This window comes from Acinonyx jubatus, chromosome C2, assembly GCF_027475565.1.
Source record: "Acinonyx jubatus isolate Ajub_Pintada_27869175 chromosome C2, VMU_Ajub_asm_v1.0, whole genome shotgun sequence".
NCBI lineage: Eukaryota > Metazoa > Chordata > Mammalia > Carnivora > Felidae > Acinonyx > Acinonyx jubatus.
The window spans coordinates 93,621,994-93,634,731 of NC_069384.1; the positions used below are offsets into that span (position 1 = coordinate 93,621,994).

General features: G+C 39.3%; 1 protein-coding gene across 8 annotated transcripts in view; it reads left to right on the forward strand.

The window, feature by feature from the left end:
- TNIK (TRAF2 and NCK interacting kinase) overlaps positions 1–12,738 on the forward strand; it is a 392,286-nt gene that overhangs the window by 340,308 nt on the left and 39,240 nt on the right. For 5 of the 8 annotated variants that reach the window (XM_053221211.1, XM_015088561.3, XM_053221210.1 and 2 more), the window contains 4 exons: positions 3,197–3,360; positions 5,394–5,491; positions 6,350–6,373; positions 12,012–12,196. In XM_053221211.1, the coding sequence (XP_053077186.1) occupies positions 3,197–3,360; positions 5,394–5,491; positions 6,350–6,373; positions 12,012–12,196 (471 nt within the window). The remainder of the gene's footprint in view (positions 1–3,196; positions 3,361–5,393; positions 5,492–6,349; positions 6,374–12,011; positions 12,197–12,738) is intronic. The other 3 variants (XM_027061444.2, XM_027061449.2, XM_027061451.2) reach the window with 1 other exon arrangement.

Below are 12,738 nucleotides of genomic sequence, written 5' to 3' on the forward strand. Positions count from 1 at the left end.
ATAAGCCTGCACACAGGGGAGACCTGTGCGCTCTACCAAGCTTTACAGGCACTGCTGCATAAAGCATCCATTTCTTCTGATGACCCACTCTTCCAGGCTATCCTAACACAGACTTAGTACTCCATCAGGGTGGGTGTCCTCTCTACACCAGCTAGCCCCAGAAAAATCACAGCCCCTGAGTCTTCACTCAGGCGCTCCCCCAGACTTCCTGCTTATTCCTCAAAGTCCCAGTCAAGTCCTGTCTCCTTCTTGACACCACCTCAACGACCCCAGGCTGCATTCATCATTCCCCAAACTCCGACAATACTTACGGGCTCTTTCACGCATAGCATGCAGAGATTTGCCTTCTTCACTGTTGTCTCCGCTGCCTGTTTCTCACGTCTAGAATTCTGCTGCATCTCACACCTGTGACCTGTGCTGTCCTCCATCCCTCATACTGGTCCAACCAGTCTCACAAAGCAGCTGTTTCACAGAAAGGTATTGGTTAAATTACCAAAGGAGTGCTGTGTTCAAGCAAGTAGCTGGATCCTGCTACCACACCACAGTCACCAGAGAAAAATATCTCAGAGCTCACAGCCACCCTTCTCACAATAACTGTTTTTATTTTTAAATACAAAGAACACTACATTACCATTCTACAAAACGAAAGCAACTACCAAGAAGCCTTAGCATGTCCATTACCTTTAATCAGTGATACAGTTGGCTGGCAATGCAATTTTTAGAAAAAAGAAAAAAAAAAAACTTTGGACTTTATTAATTATGTATAAATAATTCCTGACCATCACTGTTTAATCAAACAAGACCAGGGGAAATAATTTATTATTGGGAATAAAAGGAGATAAGATTGTTTCTTTAAGGAAAATTCAAAAGGTAGGATACTGCATAAGTATTATACATTTATCATTTTAGGTATTCTCCAAATCAGGGCTAGTTCCAGTATGGATCCAAATCTATTTTAGCCAATTAAGTGCTAGCAGTTTTCACAAAAATAATTACTATGCAAAAGAGTCCTATAAAAATATTGAGAATTTAAACATTTTCCTTAAATTTGATAATCACTTCTGCTTCAGTCGATCATACTGTTGGGTTGACTTAGCAACTCCTTTACCATAAAACCTTAAGATAAATATTGTCATAAATTCTATATTTATGTGATAAAAATTCCTAAGTTATGAGGACATATTTATTTTCACATATGTTTTCCAGAGCCACCAGCCATGTCTTACAATAACCCAATATTTAAAACATTTTCTCACTTGATCAAATGTTTTTGGAAGATACATCACCAAAAGCAAAGTTCTTAAGTTTTCAAAACAGAAATTATTTGGTCCAGTTGCTGCTATAATGATGTCATTCTGTGGCCAGATTTTTGGTACACTAAAATGCAAGCGTCTCAAGGGAAGAGACCATATTATTTCCATCTTTATACATGAAACATGGGACACCCCACACAGTTTAGTGTGCACTTGACAGTCTTGAAATGAGGGGAGCAAAATGAAGACTTAAAATTGCATTTCAACATGAATTATTGCATTAAAATCATAGTCTGTGATCACACTAAGGTGTGCAGTTCTGTTTGGAGAACTGAAGACATTGGAAACATGTAGGGGCCCTCGGCAGGTGGATGGCAGTGGATTTGAGCTTCGAGTTGCAGGTTTCACTAAATTATCCATGCACTAATTTAGGCCCAGAATTATATAAATGAAAAGGCCTCTAAGGTGTAAATTAAAAAGGAAGAGCTTTGTGGAAACTTTGAGGATGCTGCTTATTTTTATAACAAAATCATAGAAACCTCAGCAGCTGTTTCCCACCACTCTCTTAGGACAGCTTCTATGATCACCAAAAGTGGCTTACGTGGCTCTGTCCATGCTCCCATGCTGCCCTGTGCTCACTGCAGGCGAAGCATGGAGGAAATTGGCTGTGTGCGTCCGGCTAAACCGGCAGATGACAAGACTGTGTCTTGTTCATTACCATATCTCAAATGCCTGACCCAGTGCTTGGTATAGACCAGCTGAGTGAGCAAATAAATACCACTATTTTGGGGGCAGTTTACATATAAAGGTGAATAATCATAAGATTTTATGAAAGTATTTATTCTTGAATTAGCGCCCAATAATTATTTTAAAACACACCTCCTTTTGATAATAGCCAAAGTATATAAAGACTTCCTGAAAGAAATTTAAAATGCAAATATACCACTAACTACGTAAGCAGAGAACTTGATTAAGCAATTCACAGAAGAATTATAAACGTCAAATGAATGTGAATAAGAATTATTCTACCTCAAGAGTAATGTTTTAAAACAACATTACAACAACAAGATAGATTTTTTTTTTTTTACAAAGTAGCAAACTGCTCATCCTAAAGCGTGGTAAGAATTCAGTAAGATGGTCCGTTTTCATACACTTCAGCAAAAACCAGTAATAACATTACACACCCACATACAAACTCATATGCAACACACTCATCCCTGTTCATATCCTTCCACCCAACAATCCCAGTTCCAGGAAAGAGATGTGACTGGGATGTGCAGGTGCCTGGAGATACTTATGTCAATGTCGTGTGTCACGGCAATGTATTGGAAGTAGCTTAATATCCAGCAGTAGAGGAATAGTTAAACTAATTCTTCCCTATACTGGATTATTATGCAGCCATTATTATTTTTGTAAGCATAAGAAGCTGCTCCCAAAGCAGTGCTAAGGGAGGGTGGAAAAAAGCTGCAAAACCGAACATACAGCATGCTTCTGTATATACAAAAGTCTAGAAGATACTCTACCAAATAGTAAAATATAGTTGGATGTCTCTTGGGTCAGAGATTGAATGTGTTGCTTCCTTCTTTTATCTTTTAATATTTTTCAAGGTTTTTTGTTTTTTTGTTTTTTTGTTTTTTTGTTTTTTTTACAATGAACACAGGAATAAGGGTTTCAAAGAAAGCCTCCTTTGACGAGCACCATTTCAGAGCTAATACTTTAGTGTAATGATCCAGGAGCTGGGTCAAGAGTTCATCTCATCCAGCAGTATCTGGCTGGGAGCTCCACAGAGGACGACATGACTGTCATTTCCGTTGACCCCTTCTGTGCAGTGTCACACATGTGCTCTCTTTGCTCCTTTGCACCGGGGGTGGGACTGGACTGGACTGTGTCTGTGGATGGCAAGGTGTCCAGGGTGTAGTCACCGTGTTCTGCCTTCCACACAGCAATCCTGACCTCCGGAGAACGGAGCCTGTCTTGGAGAGCCCCTTGCAGAGGACCAGCAGCGGCAGTTCCTCCAGCTCCAGCACCCCCAGCTCCCAGCCCAGCTCCCAAGGAGGCTCTCAGCCTGGATCGCAAGCGGGGTCCAGCGAGCGAACCAGAGTTCGAGGTAAACCTTCCCCCACCTTTCCCAACAACATTGCCTGGAGGAGAGAGCCGGGGGGCATGGAATCCATTTACTTCCTGACTTTTGTGATTCCTGCTCCTGGCATGGCCACCGCTGTGTGATGCCACAGAGTCCTGACTTCCTGGAGCCTCAGTCTCCTTAGATGAGTGAACCGCCATCCCCAGTCATATACATGTGTGACGTCACAGTGTGGACTAAATCTTTTCTAATTGCAGATCACGTTGTTTTCCGGGATGATCATAGACTATTGGTCTTATTTGAAAATATAATTACTTTTGAGTCACCTGAATTCCCATTTCCATTTGTTGTCTGTTTAGAGTTTCATGTACCCCCAAGTATCCTCTTCCCATTATGCCAGTCTTCCCTTTGTGTGTGAATATATTTCATGATACTAAGGATCTCTCAAAGTGGGATTCGGTAAAGACTAACGTAGAACACATACACATTTTAAAGAAGAAATAAACTCTTTGACTTAGAAAGTATATTTCACTCTTCTAGTTATTCCTACCAAAGAGGGATAAAAAATGAGCCTCTCTGACCATTTATTCAAGTCATTTATCACTGTTTAGTTTTCATTAATGAGGAAGCTTGTGAAAAACATTAGCATGTCCAGCTAATTACACATGACAACACATTGCTTCTAGCTAATCAAAATTTACTCTTTCTGAATAACCTTCAGAAGATAATTTTGCTTCCAAGTAATAAACACCAGAACTTTTTTAAGTGCAATTTGATAAATATTAACAAATTACTGTGCTCTGAGAAAAACCACCAGCCCTTTTTCTTAGCCTCTTCATTAGCCACAATCATAGGTTGCCACATATTAGCTTTTTAAGGTTTTAAATAAGTAGAGTCACTGTATTTCCATTTTGGAAAGGTTGAAATCTGGCGTGCAGTGCTCATTTCTCTGGACCGGGATATGGCTGCCTCCATATGCATTCTTCAGACCTCAGTGGTGCAGCACATAGCTATGTGTACTTCTGTTGCTTTACTTCAAATATAAATTTACTTAATTGAGAAAAGTGCCATTCATTTATCTTTTTTCTATTCACAAGCATCTTAATATCCTTAGAGAAAACTAAAGAAAACTAAAGTTATGCGTATCATTGTAATTCTCTGATCCGGTTTGGGTTTAATTCTTATCTTCTTTCCTTTGGCCCCTAGTTCCTCTGGGTTAAAAACACTGTTGTATCCCTGATGTGTTTCTGCCCATGAAAGACCACTTTACAGTAAAAGAATCTCTCTGATGCCAGATTGTTTTTTCTGTACCTATAAAAAAATCTGAGAGATACTCTTCACTCCGTAGCTGTTGGTGGACCTCCCCCATCCTCCATTCTGGGGCTCTTCCCCTTTGTCACCAATACTCTCCTTCCTGTCCCCACCTCATTCTTTCTTCCTTAAAGGACCCAGACAACCCCTGCCCCCCATTTAAAAACCATTCCATCACATAAAATAGGTTTCTACTTTTTCCCACAACACTCCCTCAAAATAACCTACTCTGACGGGTAAGTGGTACAAGAAGAAACCAACCATAGAATGCTAACACAGAAGCTGGTCTAGTGTACTACCGAGAATAGGACTTGGGTAAGCCAGACAGAATACCAACTCTGCCCATAATTTCAGCATGACCTTAGGCTAGTATGCCATCTCTCTAAGTCTGTTTTGAACAGTGAAATGGGAAAAGAGGGCCATACATTGGGTTGCAGCAAGAATTCGATGAGACAGTTGACATAGAAGGCTTTTAGCATTAAGCCTGACACACATTTAGCACTCAGTAAATGGTGGTGGTGCTGGTACGTGCTAGTTTTTCTTACTATTATTAGTGACTTCCAGTTTACAAGCCTAAGTGCGTTTGCCTGAATATTAACAATTTTTTCATGGATGTGTTTGAGGATTTGCCTAAATGAATGATGTATCCCGAGTAATCCCGAAGGATGACTCACCACAGAACTCTAGAACTTGAGTCAACACTTTTGATGGTCATTATTTTTCTTGATCCCTGTCTTTCTACCTAGCCAACAGTAAGTCGGAAGGATCACCTGTGCTCCCCCATGAGCCTTCCAAGGTGAAGCCAGAAGAATCCAGGGACATTACCCGACCTAGTCGACCAGCTGTGAGTGCTTTTGAACTCTTTTACATTACCAGAAAAGCCACAGGACACAGTAGTTGGGGATACACCCATGACTATGAAACAAAACTTAATGAGAGTAAGAAGAAGAATGGATGCTAGAAGTATCCAGAAGAAAGTAATACCTGATTAGGAAAGAACTGGACAGACTCAGATTGCCTATCTGCCATTAGGCTTTCTGCCAATCATTAGCACTACTTTACAGAATAAAAAAGGTGGGAAATAACTCCTATCATAACATAATTTCTACTCAGCAGCTTTGGCAAAAAGATGTTCAAGCTAGCAGTTGAAGGGATGTGGGCACTTTCTTTGGGTTTCTGTTGTCTACTCTGCCCTCTCCCCATATTATTTTCCATATGAATTAATGTAATTTATGCTGTTTTTCATGCCTTTAGGACTCCATTTTTCTGGACCAAAACATGATAAGCGTGGTTTGACCATGGGCCTGACAACTTGAAATCTAGCTTCACTGCTGTGACATGACAGAGCCCAGATAGTTTTAGCGAAAGAAATAAGAGCATGGAGGCTGATATTTGAAAGCTGGAAATTAACTTGGGATGAGTTATTATCCATCCGCATACTTTACTTAAAATTTCTGAGAACCTTTTCTATGAAATGAATGCAAAGGCTTTTTGGTTTACTCTGGTTTTTACATATTTAAGTAAGGAAGCATAGTGAGAGTAATAATGAAGGGAATTTGCCCCATTTGGGGTTGACGCCCTTTCTGCTATTGCATTTATCAGTTGTGTACTAACAATTCCCATTTTGTGTCTAACCTGCTCTCTTTCTTCTGGCTTTTCCCCCTCCTGTGGATTCTTCTGGATTGGGTTCCTCCTTTTTCAGAGCTATAAGAAAGCTATAGATGAGGTTAGTATTACCTTTTCTTGGTCATGCTGTCACAAGATGTAAATATACAGGTGATTTCCTGATGTTGACATTCAGAAAAGTGGCCTGTTGGATCACAGATTTAAAGCTCACTCCTCTGGAGTGGTCTGCTGGAAGGCAAGCCCCTTCAATGGCAGCCAGCCTGAGGCCCTCAGACACTCGGGTAAAGCTCCAGAGACCTTCCTTCGAAGCCAAAATGTCACTTTTCCAATGTTCCAATCTAGCTAAAGATAAACATTAGTGCTTTGTTATTGGCAGTTTTTCATTCCAGCATCTTCCAATAGCAACGCCCGAGCTCTTAACCTGTGCTCACCAGCCTCGCGAGGGGATGGCGGTTTTACTAACAGAGAAAGAGACATCATTCTAAAGCACTCCAAATTTATAATGTGTGATTTGTGAACAAGGAGTTACTGGGTATTGTTAGATTAATTTTGTGGGACATTAACTACAGCATCGGCAGCAACATCAACTTTAGTTAATGAATCCTGGCGAGTTAAGTGACTTTATTTCCTTATCTGCGGAGACATTTTTCCATTAGAAAAATATATGGCTTTGTCAATCTTAGGTAGCTTGCTAAGAAGGATGACTGCCTTCCTGCTGTTTGTCAGACCTGCATGAATACAGCACAGTGGAGTTGTGCTGTTGTTTGTTTTCAGAGACAGGCCTTGCAAAGAGTCCTGAGTGCATGGAATCTGAAGACTACTATTATGGCTTTAAGGCTGTAGCTCTGCTGAGCACTATTTTTGTGAAACGACATGGAAAAAGCGCTGGCTTTGGAATCAGCAAGCTGCATTCAAATTCTAGCTCCCCCGAGTAAATAACTGGCCAGGACCAGTTTCCTAACCTCTCTGGGCCACAGTTTCTTCATGTGTAAGATGGGGATGAAGGCACCTGCTCTGCCTCGGTCGTAAGATTGATTAGGATCACTCAAGATCACGTGTGCGAGACCATTTTGAGAAAGCCAAGAGGCAGTCCTCATGCTAGTTTGAGCCCGCGGCATGGTGCCATTTTGGCAGGTGGGAGAAGCCGGATCCTATGCTTCTGACCTTTACCAAAGAGCCTCTCTTTTTCAGAATTAGGACTGCCTTACCATTCAGAGTGGTTTAGAATGTTATTTCTTAGGTAAAAGATTACTGCTCATAAAAGAATGAGACTCTATGTGTCTACAGTGTGTGGACGGCATTTATAAGAGAGCAAAATGAGGAACGTTTTTCATTGCTTTGTACCACAGCCCTGAACTTTCCCTCATCATAGTCAGAAGGACAGCAATTATTACACCTTTTATCAGTTTTTTCCCACATGGTTGAAGACAGAAAGCGATAGTCTGGTGCTATGGCTGCCAGAAAAAGGGTTGTGTGTGTGCGCAACTCAAGGGAAATCTCACAAGATTTCAGCTTGAAGGTGGTTGTCGTGAGGAAAATGGATTTCATCTGGTTAACCCAGGATATTTTAGGCTTTTTAAAAATTGCTTTATTTATTTTGCTTTACTCTCATACCCTGGACACAGATGAGAGATAGCAACAGAAGTATAAGTAATTGAGGTGATGTAAGTGGCACACCAAAATCTCGGACCATGTGTGATTGGAAAATATCCTCCAGGTGATTCTGTTAACCCTATGCCTTGAATATCACTGATCCAAACCACTAAAAATACAGGATTACTTGGTTCTGCCTAACTCAGTAGTTCTCCCCCAGGGACGATTCCACCTCTCCTTTTCCTTCCATCCCCTTCTTTCCCCTTAGGAGATATTTGGCAAAGTTTGGGGTGGTTTTGTTCATCACAACTTGGAAGTGGGGGGCAGTGCTACTGGTAGCCTGTGGGTAGAGCAGAAAGATGCTGTTATACATCCTACCATGCCAAGAGAGCCACCCAGAGTAGAGAAGGATCTGGCCCCAAACATCAATAGTGCCACAGCTGAGAAACCTTGAATTAAACCTTTCTCCCATCTTCAGTCACAGGGTTCAATATGGCTTCCTTCCATTGTGACTGATTTGCCATTTAGATAACCCAGGATTGAAATGAGAAGTTTCAAAATTCTTGGAAAACATGTTGCTTATTATTGTTAATTTAACAGTTTGATTTTTCATGAAAATCCGTCTCAAGGAGTGTCCATGAATTTAGCATTCCTTTCTAATGGGATATAAGATTGTGCAATATAGTCTGTGATTATTTAATACAATCATTGAAAATATTCTTTTCACTCTAGCAGTTAAACATATGACATGAAGATTGATACATAAGCAAATACTGGCTTTAGCACTATATTTTTGTTATTGTGTAAGAATCTGAAAAATCCCATCGCACACCCATAGACAGGACAAAACTTGAACAGTAGCTAGTGATCTAAAAGCTTTTTTTCTCAGATGAGGATGCTGGAGTTAAGTAACTTCCCCAATGTCACTTCTTAAGATTTCCTAAAAAGGAGATAAATTATTTTCATATGTAAAAAAAAAGACCAGCCTAAAAACTTTTAACCTTTATTTTAATAATTCAAAAAATTGAACTAAAGTCTGAATAAACTACATTGTTTCTAAAAAGAGACCCAAAAGAGCACCTTTTGAGGTAAAGTCTACATAATTGTCAGATTAAATAAGAGTTTTTTTTAATGAAAAAATATGGATCAAGTTAATTCTAAAAAGTGTTACATCAAACAAGCCTTTGGGTAAGAGTCTCCTATCTTCACATTTACTCCATAGTCAAAAAAATCTTACCATTTTGCCGTATTTCTTTTTTAGGTGTGCATTTCTCAAATATTTCCATACTAAATAGCACTTTTTTTTCTCTTTTTTGAAATTTTTTTTAGCTTCAGGCTTGAGACAGCCAAGCAATAAATTACCACAAAAACTCATTATATGGAGAAAATTGGTATTGTCAGAAAATAAAATGTATGAAAATGGATCTGAACCCAATGGTGTCAATTTTAGATTGTGTCTATTTTCTATAACTTTGCTATTGTAAATTTTTCCAGAGTGGATGGATAAGGAACAAAACTGCAGCTAAGCATGTAGACTATTGGCAATGGAAGATTAATTTTCTTTGACTGGGGTATTACCTTCGAGTTACTCATTATTGTTACCTCGGGAGTCTCATATACGTCTCACCGTCCAAGCTATTACCAAGTAAACTTAAAAGGAATTTGCAATTACTTCCAGTGTTTCAAGAAAGATAACTTTTTAATAATGAAGAAACAAAAAAAAATTCTAATTAAAAGTGAAGTTGTAAAGCAGGTCAGAACTTTAAACTTTTCCTAGATACAGTGTTTAGAAAAATTTAGGTCATTTTTACAAATGAGAGTTTCTTTAATTCAATGGGCTTTGGACAAGCTAAATATTTCTAAATAGTTTTGACTTTTTAAAAATCTCTTTTATCTTGTCATGAAATGTCAAAGATAAGGAAAATGAATCCACGGGGAAAACGTATTATAAATTTAAATAAATCATAGCTAATATTATTATATTTTACTCAGAATTATTGACATTAGAAATAAATTATTTTAAACCATATTCTCTCTTTAAATTATAATAAAATGCTTTTTTTAATGATAAGTAACATTTTAAATGCCTTATATTCTTTGATGAGACCTAACATGCTCCTAAAATATAGAAGACAAAATAGAAAATAAATTTTGTTATTATTTTACTGGTTTGGAAGATTGTAATACCTTTTCTGTTCATAGCTTTAACAAATATCCAAACTATATTTCCCACTGTGCTCAAGTATTGCATTACCCTTCACTTTCTTCTCAATTGATAAAGGTAAACATTGGCAATGTCAAGAGGAAATGAGAAGTATAAGCTGAAATCTGAATATTGGCTTTTCCTGTTTTGGCCCATTGCCAAAGAAACAAGTAGATTTGCATAAAATTCTGTCTATGTGGTAATTTTCTTCTTTAATGGTATACGTTATATTTAAACACCTTTGAGTCTTTTTAATAGAATTCTATTTTCACTTTCACAGATGGGGTAAATATATCCACTGAGATTGAGGCCATGCGTGTGTGCATGTGTGTAAAAGCCCAGCAAGCATGTTTGGGTGGAAAATGCACAATTTGAATTTTCAGAAACTACCCTTTTCCAAGTGCTTCAATTCAAGTGACTTCAGAACAAATTTAAAAGTCGTGCTTTCCTTTGACTTTATTATGAAATGAGAAAGAAATGACCCTGGACCTTCACTTAGCACCTTGACCTTCCTAAATTCTACACCAAATAAAACACCTGAAGCATTTAACCAACATAGTAATGCCTAATATACAGGTGACAGTAAAGAAACATGATGATTTGTTATCTCCTCAAAATAAAATTATATTTATAATTTAACGATACACATTTATCTCAGTTTTTCTTCTGACCAATTAGGATAGATTATCAGGGATCATTTAGATCATCTACATTGCTCTAATCTTACATCAGGTGAATTGGACAAATACATTTCTGAATTGAAATAAAGAGAGAATATGGCCATAAGAAAACTGTGGGATTTAGTATCTTTCAATGAGTTTCTTTCTCCCTAATCCCCTGTCTCTCACTGAATGCTCTGATTCCCACATGGGTCACTAATATAGGGAGAAATGGTAAGACTGATATCAAATTGCTTTTTCCTCATTTGCATGCTACGTGCCATGGGCAGTTTAACCCATGCAAATTAGAGCGGCCATGCTTTTGCAGAACTGCTTCCCTCTGCATTGCTCTGAAAGCATGTGAAATAAAAGGTAGTCAGAGATTCAGCACACTGCCTGCAATGTGCCTGGTGATTAAATACCACATCATCACATCCATAAGGCTAAAGATTGCATCATACTCATGGAAAACTGAAAAACGATCTCTTCTCTTTTGGTGTTTGCACATGCACTTTGGTATTCCTCATAAGGGTTTGTGCCAGGTGACTGTAATTTTAAACAAAAGAAAATGAAACACCTATCGTTCTGGAAGAGAATTTCCCTGTTTTGTTTTTTTTTTTTCCTTTCTCTTTTTTCTTTTCGATTTTGTTGTTGTTGTTCCTCTTGATTAATTCAGCTCCGTGGCTATAAATTTCAGTGGCACTAGGCTTTGGGGTGGGCCATTATTTGATGTGGTGCCTCTGCTCTCCAGGGAATGATGACCCACCAAATGAGCCATTGTAGTAGCTGGAACCTTGGGAATTGCTCTGTTCTGTGACTGATGCTAGATTTTGGTACAGTAGCAATCAAAGAGGGGAGAGGCCATGACCGTGGCTTGGGCAGGAGACCCAAAATACTGGGGAACAATTGCTAATCCCCTGTGTTTTCCCATATACTCTGAGGGTGACCGACTTCACCTTCCCAAAATAAAATGAGAACCCAATGTTTGTATATATGTGTATACACACAACGCACACACACATATATACACGCGTATATTCAGAACTGAGCCGTCTCAGTCTAGCAATTGGTTTTGAGCAAAGTCTAAATTTATTTCATCTTTCTTTTCTAGTTTCTCTGTGCTACAAACATCGTTTTCTGAGTTCCATGCAGCAACTATGTTTGTAACCGTTCTATATAGAGCTTTCTTTTCTTGTTGCTTAAGCTGGAGCACTGACTTGCTGAGAGATGTGACTTTGTTGTATCTACAATTCCTACATGCTGAACAAACTTTTCTTTTGTAGGATCTGACGGCATTAGCCAAAGAATTAAGAGAACTCCGGATTGAAGAAACAAACCGCCCGCTGAAGAAGGTGACTGATTACTCCTCCTCTAGTGAGGAGTCGGAAAGTAGTGATGAAGAGGAGGAAGATGGAGAGAGCGAGGCCCATGACGGGACAGTGGCTGTCAGTGACATACCCAGACTGATGTAAGAGGGCTGATTTTCCGATGTCGGCCGGGGAGGGCTAGGTCTCCAAAATGAAAGGACAAGAAATAGGAATTAAATATAGGATCGTTTATGGGTCTCTGGCAGGATCAACTGACTTTTGGGATTGGAGTGTTTATTAGAGCATAGTTCTGTGAGTACCTCTCTCCGCAGACACGGTCACTTAGAATAACACATAGTGGCATTTGTACCTGCATATGCTTTATCTAGGTACGTTCATTGGACTGACTCTCTCTTTGGTGACACTTTCTTGGTTCTTTCATCTCCAGGGAAAATGATGACAACCAGACCGTTGGCACTTGCCTGTCCCCCTTAGAACTGAAAGAGTGGAGGGGTGCCTGGGTGGCTCAGTCTGTTAAGTGGCCGACTTCAGCTCAGGTCATGATCTCATAGTTCGAGGGTTTGAGTCCCACATGGGGCTCTGTGCTGACAGCTCAGAGCCTGGAGTCTGCTTCCCATTCTGTGTCTCCCTCTCTCTCTGCCCTTACCCTGCTCGTGCTCTGCTTCTCTCTCTCTCTCTCTCT